Source organism: Mytilus galloprovincialis, chromosome 8 (assembly GCF_965363235.1).
Source record: "Mytilus galloprovincialis chromosome 8, xbMytGall1.hap1.1, whole genome shotgun sequence".
NCBI classification, from domain to species: Eukaryota; Metazoa; Mollusca; class Bivalvia; order Mytilida; family Mytilidae; genus Mytilus; species Mytilus galloprovincialis.
The window spans coordinates 9831024-9851586 of NC_134845.1; the positions used below are offsets into that span (position 1 = coordinate 9831024).

At 31.7% G+C, this 20563-nt stretch overlaps 2 protein-coding genes across 12 annotated transcripts in view; one reads left to right on the forward strand and one right to left on the reverse strand.

The window, feature by feature from the left end:
- The window catches only part of LOC143085035 (uncharacterized), an 87461-nt gene extending 71255 nt beyond the window's left edge, over window positions 1–16206 (forward strand). For 2 of the 4 annotated variants that reach the window (XM_076261170.1, XM_076261174.1), the window contains 2 exons: window positions 13297–13351; window positions 13514–16206. In XM_076261170.1, coding sequence (XP_076117285.1) covers window positions 13297–13351; window positions 13514–14322 — 864 coding nt within the window. In that variant the 3' untranslated portion in view covers window positions 14323–16206. Of the gene's footprint in view, window positions 1–7858; window positions 7918–8717; window positions 9349–11779; window positions 11864–13296; window positions 13352–13513 lie in introns of those variants that run through there. The other 2 variants (XM_076261171.1, XM_076261173.1) reach the window with 2 other exon arrangements.
- The window catches only part of LOC143085033 (H(+)/Cl(-) exchange transporter 4-like), a 93320-nt gene that overhangs the window by 35591 nt on the left and 37166 nt on the right, over window positions 1–20563 (reverse strand). For all 8 annotated transcript variants that reach the window (XM_076261166.1, XM_076261163.1, XM_076261165.1 and 5 more), the window contains 7 exons: window positions 19507–19596; window positions 15986–16041; window positions 14650–14718; window positions 5029–5170; window positions 1630–1715; window positions 488–612; window positions 31–145 (listed from right to left, as the gene is read on the reverse strand). In XM_076261166.1, the coding sequence (XP_076117281.1) occupies window positions 31–145; window positions 488–612; window positions 1630–1715; window positions 5029–5170; window positions 14650–14718; window positions 15986–16041; window positions 19507–19596 (683 nt within the window). The remainder of the gene's footprint in view (window positions 1–30; window positions 146–487; window positions 613–1629; window positions 1716–5028; window positions 5171–14649; window positions 14719–15985; window positions 16042–19506; window positions 19597–20563) is intronic.

A 20563-nucleotide genomic window follows, 5' to 3' on the forward strand; every position in this document is an offset into this window, starting at 1 on the left:
TCTTTATCATATATAAGGTATAAAGGATACATTCCATCTTTTCCTAAAGCATCTCCAACCCATTTACTTGTCATCACAGCTAACATTAGTGGCACAATATACTGCAATCCACCAGTCAATTCAAACATAATTACCACTAAAGATACTGAAATATATAAAAGAAGGTTACAGTAATTTTTATATCAATAAATTGTACCATAAAAACAACTTAAAAATAATCACTACAAAAGACTTGCAAATATATAGAAGTAGGTCACTGTAATTATCTAGTATATCTTTTACTGTTAACAAAAATGGAACAGAAGTGGTTTAGTGTCCCTCTGTTCTATAAGGATAGTGATAATAATGTACACAAAACACATTATTATGTACAAATAAGTTGCATGCAATGATTCTGACCAGTTACTTTCCTAGTCCAAAGCAGCTTGGGCTTCAATGGAAGAAAATAACACTGATATATGACTTAGTACTATACTTTTAACCTCACCAGTCATTCTTGTAACTCCCCCTAAAGCTGCAGCAGCCCCCACCATGGCATACAATCCTGGTGTTATGGTACAGAACTGTTTTGATTGGCACATATTCTGGAAAAATGGGTTGTCATGGTTCCTCCTACAAAGATAACATTATAAACAGTAACAGGCAATGCATTTATCAACAAAAAAAACATATTTGTAAAACTTTTTCTGACCGGAAATCTTGTGGACCCTTAAGTAAATTGACTTTAAATCCTCCCTTCCATAACTGTATTATCATTTGTATACATTTGTAGGTGTCATGGTATTCAATAAACAAGCAAAGTCACTTTCAATTTTATTAATAATTATTATTACATACACTGAAATGTCTTGCATTCTTTAATGATTGACCATCTTTGATTTTATGTACAATGTCCTAAAGCTAAAGGTTTTACTACAATGATAACATAACCTTGCAATTATCAATCATCCAATAAGGTCTGATGTTTCCATAGTACACAGATGCCCCACTAAAACTATCATTTTCTATGTTCAGTGGTCTGTGAAATTGGGGTCAAAACTCTAATTTGGCATTAAAACAAGAAAGATCATATCATAGGGAACATGTGAACTAAGTTTCAAGTTGATTGGATCTCAACTTCATCAAAACCATAATGCCTATAAAAGGGGCATACAGAATGTTTTGAATAACAAAGTTTGCTAAGTTCTGCACAAATTCTGAAAGATGTAATGTCACGAAATATATAGGCCAAAAGAGACTAATGTCTGCAAGTGTATGCTAAACTGATACCTTTCATTAAAAGTTGAAAATGATTCTTCTTATTTAAAGTTTATAAGACATAACCACTGTTGCCTACTTTTGCCTGGCTAGCTCTTAAAATATAAGAACTCAGAAATAAATGTTGATGCAGGTTACTGAACGATGAAATAAGTTATCTTCCGACTTCATCCTAGCAATATATAGACTGTAGGACTGCCTTAAATTTACCAACATGAAAAGTAATACATTTTTTGGCTAACTACTTCTAGTTAATGTCTATAATCTTGAAATCCTATGTGATTGTGAACACACAGCACATGGATGTTGGGATGACAATGCTTCTTTAGCTCCTTTTGAACTTCATCTTGATGAAAATAAGATAATACTTACACTACTAACTGTTCCACGCCTATACCAACAATTCTTCCTACAATAGCTCCTACTGCCATACTGGGAATAAATAAACCGGAAGGAACCTGAAAACAGTCATGTAATTATATGTTAACAATTCTCCCTACACATCAGCTATTTTAAAATTCAGTGAACATAACCAGGTACAAAGTACATGGAAGTTGTAAAACCAAGCCATTTCCAACTATTATTTTTTAAAGCCTCTGTTGTGCAGTGGTTGTAATTGGTTGCTGTCTGTAATAAAAACAAGAGGCTCTCAAGAGCCTGAATCGCTCACCTTAATTCTTTTGGTTAAATCTCTCATCAATGATTATTTTGGCTTTTCAATTTATTTAAATGTTCTTTGGATTGTCCTATTTTCTTCAAAAGCCAAATAAAATAATCATTTTCTTCTATGTTCTATTTTAGCCATAGGAGCTATGTTTCTTGACATACAAGGAAATAAAATATAAAATTAATACTAGATACTCTGAAACTCATTTTGCCTAAGTTTGGCTGAAATTGATACAGCAGTTTCAAAGGAGAAGATTTTTTAAAGTAAGTCAACATGATGAACAAATTGTGAAAAAAGTCTTTAAAGGGCAACAACTCCTAAAGGGGTCAATAGACCATTTCCGTCATGTTGACTTATTTGTAGATCTTACTTTGCTGAACATTATTGCTGTTTACAGTTTATCTCTATCTATAATAATATTCAAGATAATAACCAAAAACAGCAAAATTTCCTTAAAATTACCAATTCCGGGGCAGCAACCCAACAACGGGTTGTCTGATTCATCTGAAAATTTCAGGGCAGATAGATCTTGACCTGATAAACAATGTGACCCCACTTCAGATTTGCTCTAAATGCTTAATTTTTTTTTGAGTTATAAGCCAAAAACTGCATTTGACCCCTATGTTCTATTTTTAGCAATGGCGACCATGTTTGTTGATAGATCAAAACTTCGGATACAATTTATAAACTAGATATCCTAAGGAACATTCACTTAAAGTTTGGAAGTATTTGGCCCAGTAGTTTCAGAGGAGAAGATTCTTGAAATAGTTTACGACGACAGACGACGACGGACGCCAAGTGATGGCATAAGCTCACTTGGCCCTTCGGGCCAGGTGAGCTAAAAATTAGCTTTATGATTTGTCATAAACTTATTTAATGTTTACTTATTAAGCTTTAAATCTCGTCTTTCTATTTTTAATTAATATAATGATAATAATATATTTGCCACTGGAGGTTAAACAACCAACAATCAATCAATGTATTTTTAATATATACCAGCTTTGATTATTGTTCGGAAATGACTATAAATTTTCACTTCTGTTCTCATACCATGAACAACATGAGTGCACACGCTGAAATGTCTCGCCTTCTTCACTTATCATTGACATTATGTTGATAGTCCTAAGTATAAAGCTTTATTAAAAACTGTCAAATAAACTTAACATTAAACAAGATAACTAAACAAAGACCAATGAACCTTGAAAATGAGGTCAAGTTCAGATGAACCATGCCAGGCAGACATGTACAGCTAACAATGCTTCCATACAACAAATATAGTTGACCTATTACTTATAGTTTAAGAAAAATAGACCAAAACACAAAAACTTAACACTGAGCAATGAACCGTGAAAATGAGGTCAAGGTCAAATAAAACCTGCACGACTGACATATAGATCATAGAATATTTCCATACACCAAATATAGTTGACCTATGGCATATAGTATTAGATATAAAGACCAAAACTCAAAAACTTAACTTAACCACTCAACAATGAAAATGAGGTCAAGGTCAGATGACATCTGCCCGCTAGACATGTACACCTTACAATCATTCCATACAACAAATATAGTAGATTTATTGCATAAAGTATGAGAAAAACAGACCAAAACACAAAAACTTAACTATAACCACTGAACCATGAAAATGAGGTCAAGGTCAGATGACACCAGCCAGTTGGACATGTACACCTTACAGTCCTTCCATACACCGAATATACTAAACCTATTGCTTATAGTATCTGAGATATGGACTTGACCACCAAAGCTTAACCTTGTTCACTGATCCATGAAATGAGGTCGAGGTCAAGTGAAAACTGCCTGACAGGCATGAGGACCTTGCAAGGTACGCACATACCCAATATAATAATTCTATTACTTATAATAAGAGAGAATTTAACATTACAAAAAATCTAAACTTTTTTTTCAAGTGGTCACTGAACCATGAAAATGAGGTCAAGGACATTTGACATGTGACGGACGGAAACTTCGTAACATGAGGCATCTATATACAAAGTATGAAGCATCCAGGTCTTCCACCTTCTAAAATATAAAGCTTTTAAAAAGTTAGCTAACGCCGCCGCTGTAGCCGCCGCTGTAGCCCCGCTGTAGCCGCCACCTATGTCGAGCTTTCTGCAACAAAAGTTGCAGGCTCGACAAAAAAATCATTAATTTTATAAAAAATATTTGTTTTCTTTACTGTATACATACATTATTTTACTTAATGGCATGTTGTCAAATGTTTATTTATGGTTGCTTTTCTGATATTGTTGAACATCTCACCCCTTATTTAAATGATTTTGTATTAACATTATATCATAGATAAAAATTATTAGTTCAGTGAATCTTCACTTGTTTGTGTTAATGTGTCATTTGATTGAGTTAAGCTGTTTTTAATCATATTCTAACATGACGTCCTTCAAACACTTTGAGTACACACCCGTGGTAAAATTTGAATATATTGTTTGGGCTGTTCCCATCGTACTCCCACAACATATGCTTTTCTATGAATGAGCTACCCGACGTCATAGAACGTTGACGTCAGAATATAGACATTTTACATTCTATAGCTCAGGGTAAAATATTTGTCATAAAGGGCCAACCCGTAGTAAAATCACAATACATTCAAGCCCCATGAATTATTTCTTAATTTTATAGTGGTTCTATCTATGTTGTGATGTTACATTATTTGTTCAGGTAAGGGTGAAGGTTGGTACCTATTAAATGTTTTAACCCACTGCATTTGTTTGCCTCTGTCCAAGGTCAGGAACCTAATGTTCCATGCTTTTTTTTTGTTGATGTGTTTCATAAATGTTCGTCGTTTTTTTTTTTTTTTTTTTTTTTATTTAGATTTATTAGACACTTGGTTTTCCTGTTTGAATGGTTTATCACTAGTAATTTTTGGGGGGCTTTATAGCTTGCTGTTAGATCTGAGCCAAGGCACTGTGTCTGTAAATTGACCTATAATAGTTTGTTTAACAAATTTTGACTTAAATGGAGAATCGTCTCATTGGCACTCATACCACATCTTTTTATACCTACTGGCAAGAATTGTACCCATGAGAGTAGATGCTTTGCACAGGGGAAAATAATCCATGGACACTTACCTTTATACCAAAGGTAAAAATAGTAATTAGACCTTTAAATAGTAGTCCCAGAAACAGCATCCACAGAGCTGTGTAAACTTCATCCCCTGCTACTGTACTGGATGTGTAAGAACTCAAAGAGGTAGAGTTTCTATTGTAATCACTGAAAAACATAAATTTATAATATGATCTTACTAATGAATATTATCAGGTCCATCACACAAAAAATGTAGTTTTTTCTTCAAAAAACTCTGCACAATCTAATAACTAAAACTGCATTTTTTAGATTTGTTCTCTTTAAATGCCTCATTGTTTACCCCATTTTATTTTTATTGGAATTTTAATCTAAACCATTTCTATATACAATTGTTTAGAAATAAAAACCAGATGCTTCGTTAGGTGCAGCTTTATAGACCACAGAAGTTGAACCCTGAAAAGTTGGGGTAAGTATGGACACAACATTCAAGCTTGATACAGCTCTGAATTTAGATTGTGATTAAATAGTTGACACAGCATAGATTTCTGGCACAGAATGAATGTGGTTTCATGAACTCAATTAAATATACCTATTATGGTCCAATATCCAAAATCTAAATACATGGCAATGGATTGATTCAGCATATTAATTAATCCCAAGAACATCAAAACAAAGTTAAATTTTGGACCCCAAATTGGACTTACTTGAAAACTGCGACCATATTCAAAAATCAATATTCATGTTAAGATTCAGCATATCAAAGAACCTTAAGAATTCAGATTTTGTTAAAATCAAACAAAATTAAATTTTGGACCCTTTCCACCTTTATGTAGACCAATTTGAAAATGGGACCAAAATCCATAAATAAAAAACAACACAGTTAGATTCAGCATATCAAAGAACCCCAATAATTAGATTTTTGATGAAATCAAACAAAGTTATATTTTGGACCCTTTTAACCTCAATGTAGACCAATTTGATAACAGGGCCCAAAAGCCAATATTTTAAATACAAGGTTAGATTTAGCATATCAATGAACCCTAAGAATTCAATTTTTGTTAAAATCAAACTAAGTTTTATTTTGGACCCTTTGAACCTTGATGTGGACCAATTTGAAAACGGGACCCAAAATTCAAAATATATATACAAGGTTAGATTAAGCATATCAATGAACCCCAAGAATTCAATTTTTGATGAAATCAAACAAAGTTTTATTTTGGACCCTTTGGACCTCATGTGGACCAATCTAAAAAACGGGGACCAAATTCCAAAGTCTTAATACATGGTTAGATTCAGCATATTTAAGAACCCCAAGAATTCAAGAATAAAACCCCATTGAAATTGGTCAAGAAATAAGGAATGTATAAAAAGTATTAGAAAAGTATTGTTTTTGGCCACTAATTACTAAACAGTTTGGGCCATAACCCCCAAAATCAATGCCAACCTCCCTTTTTTGAAATGGAACCTTGTGGTACAATTTCAGAAAGATCCATACACTTACACACAAATAACAGGGGCGGATCCAGCATTTCCAGTTAGGGGGGGCGCAAATTTTTTTCGGCGAGGGGAGCGAGGCGAAAAAATTTTGAAGTTTGTTTTAGGTAAAATTATTGAAATATTCTTCTCAAGGAGTGAAATGTAGATATCTCGAACTAATGTGTGTTAAAATTAGCGAGGAATTAAAGTTTCAAGCTGAAACCACCTTAATCCACACCTGACAACAATCTACAGATAGACGTGCGGACAGAAGGACGCAAAGTGAGACGAGACAGATCACAATTGCTCACCTGACCAATATATTTTTCAAACGAAAAGTTCTACTTTTACCAGCGATTTTTAATTGTCCTTTCATACTATCTGGTTTGGTTTTTTTTTTTTTTTCGGAGGTCGTGCCAGACTTTACTGTGTTCGCCTCAAACAATTAAAATCAGAATGAGATACATTTACGCAGTTACATTTATTTTCTTGGGATCTCAAGCATACAGTAATACGGTACAAAATTCGGCTAAATATTTAGGTTGCAAGTGAGAAATAAATACAGACACAGAGATACTAATTAATAAACTAACCTGTCGCTTGAAACAGTATTTCTATCTTTCATTACGGATACTATAAAAGAATCTCACCTGCCGACTGTTTTCTTGACCGTGTCATGATGAAATTGTGAAAGTAAGTAAGGAATGTTTTGGAACTTCGATTATCAAACAAATTGATTATAAAAACCGCAAATACAATGTAACATTTGTTTTTACTATAACTGCTAAAAACCTATTATATTTGTCATCAAACGCAGCTCCGCGTTTGACACCTTCCTTTGAAATTATTTTAGAACTTTTATAAAGCGTAGGTCACTTGATTAGTAGTCACGTTGATTCGGTTAAACTGACTGTTTTATATACTTTGAATGTTAAAAAAGATTGATTCAATGTTCTCTTTTGATACTTAAATATGTTGAAGTCAACCCATACTTTACAAATTTTAGGGGGGGCGCACGCCCGCCACGCCCCCGCCTAAATCCGCCCCTGGTTATCGTCTGGAAACTAGAAAAAATACTTATTTTAACCCCCTTGATACAGAAAAAAAATGTTAAAATAGTAAAAACAAAAGGATTAACAAGTTAAATTAAGATCTTAAATTAATACTAATGCCTACATTTTATGTTCACAATTGTTAAAAAACATTATATAGGAACCTTACTATGAAATCAATACTACTTGACAATAAGAGCTCTACATTTCTTTCAATTTCATATCAAATATATTATTACAAAGTCTAGTCCTTTTAAAAAATCCAGGTAATACGTAAAGTTTTATATGGTTAAACCCAAGTGTATGTTACTAAAAATAGTGTAGGTACTTTCCCATTTTATGTTTTATGAATGTTGTCAGCCATTATACAATCATGTATTCCAAGTAAAACGAAAAAGAAAGTAAGTAAATTAAAAACGTTTTTAATCATTTTATATAGTGAATAGTCCTATTTAAAGGCAATTCTGAAAATTGTATAAATATAAATATTTGTAACTTCTGAATTAATGTTACAATCTAAAATCATTTGATATGGGGTACTGGCTTTAATCCAAATATAAGGACAAAAATGAAATAATTCATATTTTAATTCAATGTTTCATTAAAATCTCATCTCTCAATAAGTACTTAATAAAATGAGAGCAATTCTATACATTATTATAAGAGACTATTACATTGCATAGATATAATACAATAGACAATAGACAATAGACAATATTTTATTGGCACAAACGCATTTACAATAAATGGTAATGACCGAATGGATAAACAATTTGCTATACATGGTAGTAAAATACAAACAATTATATATATATATGTGAATAAACGATTAAAGGTATAATGAAAATCTATTACAATAGATTACTTCTTGCATTTAAACAATTTGTTACGAAAGAGGAAGATAATTTTAGTGCCTTATAAGATGTATTATTAAGTATAAGATTTATTATATTTTTATCGCACAATGTGGTTACACTTTTTCCTGTAATTTTGAACATTTTTAATACAAAAGTCTCTCTAATACTGGAGTAACCGCTGCAGTGTAGCAACATGTGCTGAAACAATATGAAATAAAATACCATTTACAAAGTACAAATCTTCTATGCCTTTTCAAAATCAAATAACAGGTAAATATGATTTTGTTGAAAAGATTTATAATACGATTAAGGCTGTGACAAGTCAATATTTGTATCCTGTATTTATAGAATGGATAAAGAAGATAAAAGAAGATACTTTGTTGTTGGATCTATTTACTTAGAGGTTGTTACTCCATTGTTTCAACAAAAGTTAGAACAAAAATATCAAGACCTAAACTTCAAATGTCTGAAGGATTTCCTTGATAGAAAGGCAGTCACCCACATCTTATTTCACCTACGCCACAGAAATGCCTGGTGCTGTACAGATAATGCAAACTGCAGAAGCCATGGAGCTCTTCCTCTAAATCATCACCAATGGAAACAACTGTATGCTGAAAATCCAGGACCTGGTATACACAACTGTTTTTGTAAGTACACAGCTAAGTCAGTGAAGCCAGCGGATCTTGATTTGAGTTTGTGTGGTCTTATATTATATAACTGCTGTAATTTGGGACAACTTGATGAAGAAGCCGTCCATATACTACGACGGAATAAGAATGACTATGTGAGTCATAACACAACATGTGGTATTACCAAGGATGAGTATGGCCCATTGATGGATGAGCTTAAGACCAACATCCTCCAACTTGACCAGACTAAACAAGATGAACTGATAAGGATACAGAGAAGACCACTGGATGATGCTCTGTGTAACAAATACACAACAATCCTTCTAGGTATCCACGAAATACTGGAAAAGGTATTGTATTGTTTCAATGTCAAATGAATAACTAAAGAGTTGTTATCCTTCAATACTTTGTATGGGGAGGATGGAGATTTAAAAATAATTTGTGGTATGATTGCTAATGAAACAACTCTCGACAAGAGACCAAATGACACAGAAATTTACAACTATAGGTCATTGTAGGGCCTTCAACAATGAGCAAAGCCCATTCCATATAGTCAGCTGTAAAGTACCTAAAAATGACAATTGCAAAGCAATTCAACAGAAACCAGATGCTCAGCAGGGCGCAGCTTTATATGACCGCAAAGTTCTATCCCTGAACAGTTGGGGCAAGTATTGACACAACATTTAAGCTTGATACAGCTCTGAATTTGGATTGTGATTAAATAGTTGACACAACATAGGTTTCTGACACAAAATGAGTGTGGTCTAAGAACTTAAACTTAAAAACTTAAAAATTTCAAATTCGACATTTACCTATTATGGCCCAATATCTAAAATATAAATACTTGGTTAGATTCAGCATATCATAGAACCACAAGAATTTAATTTTTGATGATATCAAATAAAGTTCAATTTTAGACCCTTAAGACCTCAAGGTGGACCAATTTCATAACCGAATCTAGATATTAAAAATCTAAATGCATGGTTAAATTCAGCATATTAAAGAACCCCATACATTTAATTTTTGTTGAAATCAAACAAAGTTTTATTTTAGACCCTGATTTGGACCAACTTGAAAACTGGGCCCATAATCAAAAATCTAAGTACATGTTTAGATTCAGCATATCAAAAAACCCCAAGAATTCAATTTTTGTTAAAATAAAACTTATTTTAATTTTGAACCCTTTGGACCTTAATGTAGACCAATTTGAAAACAGGACCAAAAATTAAGAATCTAAATACACGGTTAGATTTGACATATCAAAGAACCCCAATAATTCATTTTTTTATGAAATCACACTAAGTTTAATTTTGGACCCTTTTGGACCCTAATTCCTAAACTGTTGGGACCAAAACTCCCAAAATCAATCCCAACCTTCCTTTTGTGGCCATACCCTTGTGTTAAAATTTCATAAATTTCTATTTACTTATACTAAAGTTATTGTGCAAAAATCAAGAAAAATGCATATTTGGGACCTTTTTTTGGCCCCTAATTCCTAAACTGTTGGGACCAAAACTCCCAAAATCAATCCCTACCTTCCTTTTAATGGTCATAAAACCTTGTGTTAAATTTCATAGATATCTGTTTACTTATACTAAAGTTATTGTGCGAAAATTAAGAAAAATGCTTATTTGGGCCCTTTTTGGTCCCTAATTCCAAAACTGTTAGGACCAAAACTTCCAAAATCAATCCCAACCTTCCTTTTATGGTCATAAACCCTGTGTTTAAATTTCAGAGATTTCTATTTACTTTTACTAAAGTTATAGTGTGAAAACCATATGTCTTTGGACGACGACGACAACGTCATACCAATATTCGACCAAAATTTTTTCGATTTTTGCGGTCGTCTTAAAATGAACAAAAATGAATGTGTAATACAGCAACAAAAATCAACCCCTGAATTACAGGCTCCTGACTTGGGACAGCCACATACATACAGAATGTGGCAGAATTAAACATGTTAACAGGATACCAACCCTCCACCTAACATGGGCCAGGGGTGTAGCTGTACAAGATAAGAATGAAAATAATGTATAGTTTAAACCCACATATCTTTATATGCCTGGCACCATTCAGGATGCAGGTGGACAAGGGTAACACTTAATGCTCCCTCTATTACAACAGGGGCATAAAAAAGTGCAAACAGTCAATAATAGCCATAACAGTGAGGAAATCTGTGAACAGCATGTGCAATGTTGTTGTTGCTATAAAACAGATAGACAAACAGACAGCCTAATTAATAAAGGTTATGAATTATTTCATTTACTAAAAGACCATCTCGTTAATTAATAATGCATAAACTTTAATACACATGAACAAATGACTTACTTAGATAAATTACCCATATCCTTAATTAGGGTCCAGAATTCATAAAACAGTTATTTTGGATGAGGGATTCAAGGTTAAAATATTCTTGGTTTAAGGGCATACGTTACAGGGGAAGTAATGATGTTGCTAACGTAAATAGTTATTTTCGCGAAGTATAACTTATCGGGAAAAGAATCAGTTTTCGACTGATTTTTATCAAACTTATTTAACTTGAAAACGAGATCATAGACCCTTCTTTTGCAAAATGCCATTTGGTTTGATTACACGATAATATTATGTGTCCAAATTTTCATTTGTCCCAAACGTAGAACATGAAGATATATTTTTTATTACATATTTGATTTAATCAGGTAAAAAATAGTCTCTATTGATTTTTTTTTCAAAATGTAAATATGGGATCAAAACTGTATCGTATGCCCTTAAAAATCATAAGTATAAACTTTTTAATTTCAGATTGATACCAAAATAGATTCAAGTACAAACCAAATATTAGATACAGTAAACATGAACAATGCTGGGTTAACTGCTAAAATAGAGGTATGTTTAATTTACACATTTTAACACATAAATAAAAATTTCTATGAAATGACAGGACATGCAGATTCAGATATCATATATTGAAGAAATTTAAGACAGACAAGACCAAAAGAAAATAGAAAAACCTCGAACCATTTATTTTAATAAATATTTGCATTTTTTAACAAAACTATTCACTCAATATTTTGTTTTCCCTTGTATCTAACTCAGTTTTACAAAATAAATAATTTAATCAATGTTGCTGGGTTTTCTTAAAATTTGCAAAACCTATTCAATTTTCATTAGTTCAAGTTGTATTTTTAAACAAACTGCTTTTCTGCACTGAAAGCTATCAACACTAAACTAATAAATAAAAGTGGTCAATTGCAAGGTGTAATAAAATTGTAATGTTGAAATGGCTTTACACTTAACCTATCACTTTCTACAAAGAATCTCCATTAACCATGATTCATGCTTCAGACAGCTGATGATGAGTCCTGGTTTACCGGGATCAGAATACCTCTTTTACATTTCCTGCTCAAAAACATTGCAATAAAAAGTAATCTTTCTTTCTTAAATACTTGGATAAAAATGTGTAAACATGGCACTTCCATTTGTTTATAACTGTGTCAAAGTTGGATGAAATTTACAGATTTGACTAGAATTTGATAAAGGATTTTTTTTTTTTTAAAGAATATGGAAGAATTGAAGCCATACAAGTATACTTGTTTTACATGAAAATGTCGTTTTTTGTACAAATACACTTGGAATGGACATTGTTCAAATTAAGGAAATTGTATAACCTCATTAAAATTTTGAAACTTTTGCTGTTTTGGTTTAAAAATTACGATTTTAGGTAAAAAATTCTAAATTTTGAGAACTTCATCAAAATAATGCTGAAAATTTGTTATGCCCAAAAAAATATCAAAACATGAACAAAATTGTAGGTGAATGAAATAAAGACAAAAATAACTGCAGACAAATTTTTATTGATATTTAATATAAAGACCTCTCTCTTGTGTCATAATACCCGGTGAAGCCATCGTCTCAAAGGAGCTTTTGTCAAGGCTGAAAGAGTTAAATGAGTTGTTTTTACAACTATTCTACAATATCATTTGTTGAAGAGGTTACATCAAAATTGTTACACACTTCTGTATCAAACAAATTTTATGTTTAAAATTATTTTCCTTAAAAACAGACACTTAAAAAACTAAAGAAAATTGACTAGACAGAAACTGTAAAATAAACTGATTTTATACCGTTTGATGTTTTGGGTACATATTGACATATAGTTATTGGCACTTAGAAATTAACAAAACGGCAAGTAAAAAAGTTTTAATGCCATTGTAGGGTAAATTTACAGTAACTATAATCATAAATAAAATTAATTATACTCATTGTGTATTTTCAAAAAATATCTATATTCATTTTTATGTATTTTCATTTTTTTGAAGGAATTCATGCAGAGAGTAGTTTGCCAGAACTGTAGGGGGAAATTTGACAAACAAGGTTTGTATCTTACATTCATAATGATATTAATGTTAACAAGCTATCTATTTTCAAGAAACAATCATATCTTTTAAGTGACAAATGATAAACAAGGCATATAAAAACAAATTAAACTGATCTTCCATTAAGTTCAGTGTACAAACCAGATGCTTTATATTTCAGAAATAAAAGATCAACCAGTAAAACACTACCAACTTGGGCAGCCTATCTTCACACTACATCATCAGACAGACCTGACATCAAAATTTGGTGACAGGGGAGGATATGTATCAGATATAGTGATGATGGATGATGGTAGACTGGTGATGTGTTTACCTTTACAGACCAGACTACTGATCTGTAATACACATGGATCACAAGTAGACAGTATACATGTACTGGGTAATCCATACTATGTTACAGCAGTCAACAACTCTACAGTAGCTGTTACACTGTATGATAGTAAGTGTATAGAGATGTATGACATACACAATAAACTTAAACTTAAATCAATATCATCACCTGGAATGTGGTGTTGGAGTGGCATTACAACTATAAACAACAAGTTAGTTGTAGGTGCTGACAACACACTACTGATCATAGATCATCAGACAGGAGAGGTGGTACAGACAATAAAGACTGACTGTGATCCATGGAGATTACATGGTTCTGGTGACAGAATATTCTACTGTAGTTGGTACAACCCCAAGCTGTACTGGTACAGTTATACTGATGACAGACATCATACCTTAACATTACCATCACCACCCATTAGTATGACAACACTACAAGATGGCAGTCTGTATGTGAGGTGTGAAGATGGATCAGTACAACATGTGTCATATGATGGTAAACAGTATAAAACTGTTACCACAAAGGGACTTCAAAAATGTACATACTCTTTTGTGTCATATAATTCGAAGCAAAAGGAACTCATCATTAACCATGAAAGGAACAATAAATGTATATTCAAAGTTTTTTATGAGAAATAATACAGTCTTGTGCCAACTTTTTTATGTTTAATAACAATATAAGTACTTTAGAAGGAATAATAGATGGGAGATTTGTATGGATGATAGAACAAGTTTCTTTATAAAACACAAATATGCAATAAGAGTGTTAAAAAGAGATGATTAAAAATATGAATACTTTTCTTTACAAATATTTTGTTATAGCCAAATTAAATGAAACTTAAGAATTATTGACTGAAACTGTAGGTGTAGATTTACTAAAAGCATTATGTTCCAAAGTAAAAAAAAAAGAACAAAAATGTTTAATGAAAGAAACTTATTGACAAAACAAGAAAATATATACATTACCATAACATTGTTTTATCTTCAGCTCCACACCTACTAAACAACTGTCTGATCAATTCACTTGTGTTCATCCTAAAAATATATGTGATGGACAGATAAGGAAATTTACATTAATTTTTTGCATTGTGTTATCATTTTGCTCAGGATAGTGTTTATAGCTGAACATTTTTTTGTTAAAACAAGCAAAAATATCTATCTTTCCAAGTTAAGATTAAATTAGTAAGATGATACAATAGCTATAAATATTTTATATTTTCAACAACAATTGCATAGGCTTTTGAACTTTACCTGACAATTTATTGTTCATTTTCTATCTGTTGTGTTCTTTCATTTCATCCTGAATATGCATGAAATATTTGACATTCAATAATTTGCAAAAAGATATCAGTCAGTTCGAAACGTATGGATATCAAATACAGATAAACAATGGTCATTCAATCAGTATATATTTTTAATAGAATCATGTCTACTGTGTGTTATATGTTTTGCTATTTTTGTAGAAGTGTATAACTATTGCCTCCCAAATACATTTATGTCACAAACTGTTTATAAAAAGTAATCAATTAATATTTGGATATACTTATAAGTTAATAAAATTAGTAAAAATGTTGATACAATTTAAAAATGCAAGTTGATATTGTAAATTATATCATATAAATGCAACACTCACAAACGTGTCGTCAACACACCCAAAAAAGGTCCATGATAATGAACAATTGACCGATAGAAAGTTTGTAACATAAGGTATAAGGTATTTTTGGCTTTGCAACCCTTGTAATTTTGCAAGTCTCCATTTTGAATTATCTTCATTTAGCTCCCTTTATTTTCAATCTTCAGAAATTGCACCAAAAAAAACATCGATATTGACAACCTTGAATATATTTTCCTTTTCTCTGGACTCCATTGGAAAACTATTCATGGACTGAATTTGCAAGCGAAATTACTGACATCTTCATAAATGTCAGTGCCAAAAAGTTTGACCTAAATGGACATGTTTTGGGGAGTGTTACATATGTTTGTGTTATTTTTTGTTGAAAACAAAATAGAATTAAAAATGTTGTTTGTAAATGATAACAGTCTGTTTTATATTGTCAGCAGGGATTTTTTCCTTTATAAAACTACAGAAATTATAAAGAAACTATTATTTTTTGTTTTAAATAATTTATATAATGTTAATTCAGAAATTATTGCAAGGTTTTTATTATTGCAAATAATGCAACTAGTTGAGTATCCCAATAATATATATAAGAACTTGCATTCTAATATCTGATACCAAAAAAAATGCATGAAATAATTTCTGAATTTAGGTAAATAATTGTTTCTACAATTTTCTTAATACCTTGTATATTTGTTTGGATAACTGAGAATGGCTGTTACTAAGGTAACTCCTAAAACCTACAATAAAAATAACAAATAATATTAGTACTTAAATATTTGTATAATTCTTTCAGAAATTTGAATATTTTGTCAATATTTAATGTCTTTAATGTTTGTATAAATTTTATCATATTTGAATTTTATTAATTGATTTTTATATAAATCAGGATGTCAGTTTTCTGGTTTGATTTGTTTTTATTTCTTGATCTTTCTAGCTGACTCCTTTTTGTAGAGCCCTGGACTTTTGTCGAAAAAGCGAGACTAAGACCCCGTTCACACTAGTATTTTTTTTTATCGGTCTTATTTGAATCGATCTAAAAAAAAACAGTTAGCGTTCACATTATTTTTAATCATAACAATCTCTATCTGTCTAATATGAATCACTGCGTTCACACAACAATTAAAAACACAATCTATCCAATCTTTTTACCCGTAAAACTGTAAACACTATGTATAAATAGAACTCATTTATGAAATTCATGTGTTGATACACTGATACACACACTTGAAAAAAAATTGGACAAAATTATTGTTTCTCTTGAATCACAAGTTAAAATTTTGATACTGGTGTACATATGTTATTGAAATTTATTTCTTAAAAAAAATTGCTGGAACAACGAAGTTTCAACACGGTGCCGGAATTACGGCGGTTGCTGCGGTTGCTGCAAAGAAAATAAATCAACATAAGAACGGAAGACATAGATTTCGCAACTCTATGCTACAGCGAAGACAACATGTTTTCAGATTGTTTCAAAGGTATTTTAACAAAGAAATATGGGTTAAACAACAAACCTCTGAGATAGTTTTCCGCTATACATGCGCATACATTATTTTCTATTCAATTGTACTAGTTTTAACAGATCTCTGTGTTTACATTTAAAGTAAGATCGGATTACTTTAGATCGATTCAAACTAAACTACCTCTTTTGGTGTTTTAGTTTAGACCCATTGAAGATCGATCCAAAGCGTTCACAATAGCCCTTAAACCGACCTAATGTCTAGTTTAAATCGATAAAAATGTCCTAGTGTGAACAGGGTCATAGGGACCCTACCTTCAATTGTCAGCAGCATCTATAAATATTCACTCTGTTTTTGAAATTTTAATACCTTTCTTAAACTATCCTGGATTTCTACTAGATTAGGACAGAAGCCTGTTTGTGATTGTAAGATAGTATCCAGCAGTTAATTTTGGTAAACAATATAAATCCATTTTTCCCATATTTTACTTATAAATGGACTTACTTTTTTTGCTAGTAAACACTACTTTCACTCTGAGGTTACAGTTTTTAAAAGACTATATTTGGTAAGGTCCTAAAATTGGCCCCCTTTTTAGCGTATGTTTCAAATTAGGATTTATTGATCAATATCACAATAAATTATAGCTAATAGAGGTAACAGATATGATATAAACCCTTTTGTTGGAAATTTACATTCCTATATTTTATTATGACGTCACAGGTTGTACTCATATTGATTTTCCACGAAAAAAACAATGAAAATGGGTAAATTCCATAGATTAATTGACAGGAAACATAGAGCATGTATGTCATCAACAAAAATCTTTTAAAATTAGGTTTGTGAAGACAATTTATAAGTCTAATTTGAATATTAACCTTAAGGGCATACGATACAGTTACAGGGGAGGTAATGACGTTGCTAACGTAAAATGTTATTTTCGCGACGTCAAACTGTGACATATCGGGAAAAGATGCATTTTTCGACTGATTTTTATCATTCAAACTGATTTAATTTGAAAACGAGTTCATGGACCCCTATTTTTCAAAACAGCAATTTGTTACATTTTGCAGGGAGATTATGTGACCAAAATTTTATAAAACTGTAAATAGAGGATTTTTTTTTATTTTGGTAAACATGCAGCAAAAAATGACGTATTTTCCTCAATTCATGAACATTTGATAAATATGAGTTTTTTCTGAATAAAAATTGCACAATATCTTATGATACTTATAAAATACAGAAGTTACCGATTATTTAACAAAAAACAATTTGTGTTTATCTTTTATAACAAAAAAGTTATGTCTTTCTTTTCGAAAACGAAATTACGGCCACAAATCTAAATTTTGAGCAAATATACAAAATTTCGACCTCATTTTACTCAAAAAGTAGCACATGGAGGTATATTTTTTATTACATATTTGATTTAATCAGGTAAAAAATAGCCTGTATGCAAATTTTCACTAATTTGTAAATACAGGATCAAAACTGTATCGTATGCCCTTAAGGACCCCTGCGCTCTATGTTTCCTGGTCTTTGATTTGGTTGAAATCCAGGTGAATTTGTCAAATTTCACCAAAATCTCTTTTCTTAACATATTTGGAATGTAAAAATCAACAAGTTAGAATTCAACTTTGACAAAAATAGTTCTCACATGTCTTTTAAGACAACTTAAAACATTTTTTGTCTTGTAACATTGAACTTTATAATCGAGGCCAAATATACCAAACTCCTTTTAACCCTTTCGCAGCAGGTGCATCCTTGAGGATATACTATGCGCAGGGTGAGTGTATCTTTCAAGATACATAAATATTGTCCCAATAAAAGCTGCAATTTTATGCTATTTGCTGTTCTTAACAGTTTCAATCAATGTTTCAATCAAAATCGACAATATCTGAGGGTATTATTTCAGTTCTTCAACAGCATTAAAAACATCATGAAAGGTATATAAATCAAATCAGAAAATTTTATTTTCTAAAATTAGAACTGGAAACACATTTTGAGGTCATGTTGGGTTTCAAAACGGCTCCTCTCGATAACGAGGAGTGAAAGTACAGCTGTTTTTTTGTGTTTTGATGAAGCCCTTTATAATTCTTAGGTTGTTTATATAATAAAAATAAATGATTCAATGTATCTTAAATAAATATGATAGCGATCTTTTTCAAGCCTTTGATTCCCCCCACAAATTGGATCTAGACAAGTAACTTAGTTAAGTTTTATTGCGTTAATGGCTTTGCTTCAAAAACAATTCTCAATTTCGAGGGAACAGAGATATGGCTTTGAAAATCTGGTCCTCAGATGACACATACACCTTGATTGAGTATCGGGTGAAATAAGCGGATAAGGCTGTGAATGTACGGGAGAAAAATGCAAGAAATTGAAAGTACTTTAGGAAGTGAAACTTCGTCTGCTATTATTGCAGTGTGAAAATATCGTCAGATGAAACTGATGTAGAATTTGCAGTTTCAGTTATTTACTGTTAAACTGATGTAATTAATGACGGACATCTAGAACAGTAAAAATCACCCCGTCAAAACTCAAATTTGAACTGTGTTTTGTGACAATTAGCATTGTGCATAAGTTTCTTTACATTTGTTTGACAACAGAAACCAATTTTGGGAGTATGGAAGACAGTACAGACAGACATAGGTAAAACTTAATGGCCGCTCTGCTATTTTAGAATCTATGTCTATACAATTAATGTATTTTTGATGTCATGGAAAATGTGAAAGCTTTCAATATACCAACCTCAACTATTGGGTATTGTCCTAACTTTGAATTCTTCCTATATCTACACCAGGCAATATTCATTTTATTAAAAAAACTTCCATATAAACCCTGAAAGAAAGCATATGTTATTAATTTTGTTTTGCTACAGCTCACAGTTATAACAGAAATCAAAATAGGATATTCTGTCAAATTTAAATATAAGCATATAAAGACTTATCTAAGATCTTGTTCTGACATCCGAGTCTTAAGCTTTAATTTATTTGTGCCAACAGCTTTTTGAGCACAGATCAACAGATTAATGGATCCTTGGATTGACTGGTTAAACAAGTTGTCGAACTAATGGCTTATTTCTTAGAAGCATGTTTTTTTCATTAGTTGTTATTGGCTGTAAACTACCTGTCAGTAACTGTGAGTGCTCTCAGATTTGTACTTCGTGTCTTTTAGTTTTTAGGATGTACTAGTACCTGTCCACGTCCACTCTATTTTTGTTAGATGAATTTTTATTTGTATCAATCTGATGAGTTAAGCCTTTTTGAACTGACTTTTATAGTTTAATCATATGTTGTACTTTTAAACCACTGTCCCAGGTTAGGGGAAGGGTTTGGATTTCGCTGAAATGTTTAACCCTGCCACATTCTGTACGTATGTCCCTGTTTTTGGTCAGGAGCCTAGTTTAAACATATTTATTTATAGTGGATTGGGAAACAAGTTTTGCAACTTATGTGAATTCCTTTCACTGCGAATGCGAGTTCTGCCTTGTAGCAGCATTAGCCTGCTCTTTTTCAAAATCTACAAGGGTGTCATTAACGTGCAAGATATATGGCTCTCTCTTAACACGGGTCAGCCATTTATCAACCCCTTCCGACGGACTATCATAGTTTCCTCGAGACCATACTCGCAAATGGTGACAAGGGAGAGCCTGTAATTCAGTGGTTTTCGTTTGTTTAAGTGTTACATATTTGTTTTGGTTGGTTTTCCCATTTGAATTGTTTTACATTGTCATTTCGGAGCCTTTTATAGCTGACAGTGCAGTATGGGCTTTATTCATTGTTGAAGGCCTTATGGTGACCTACAG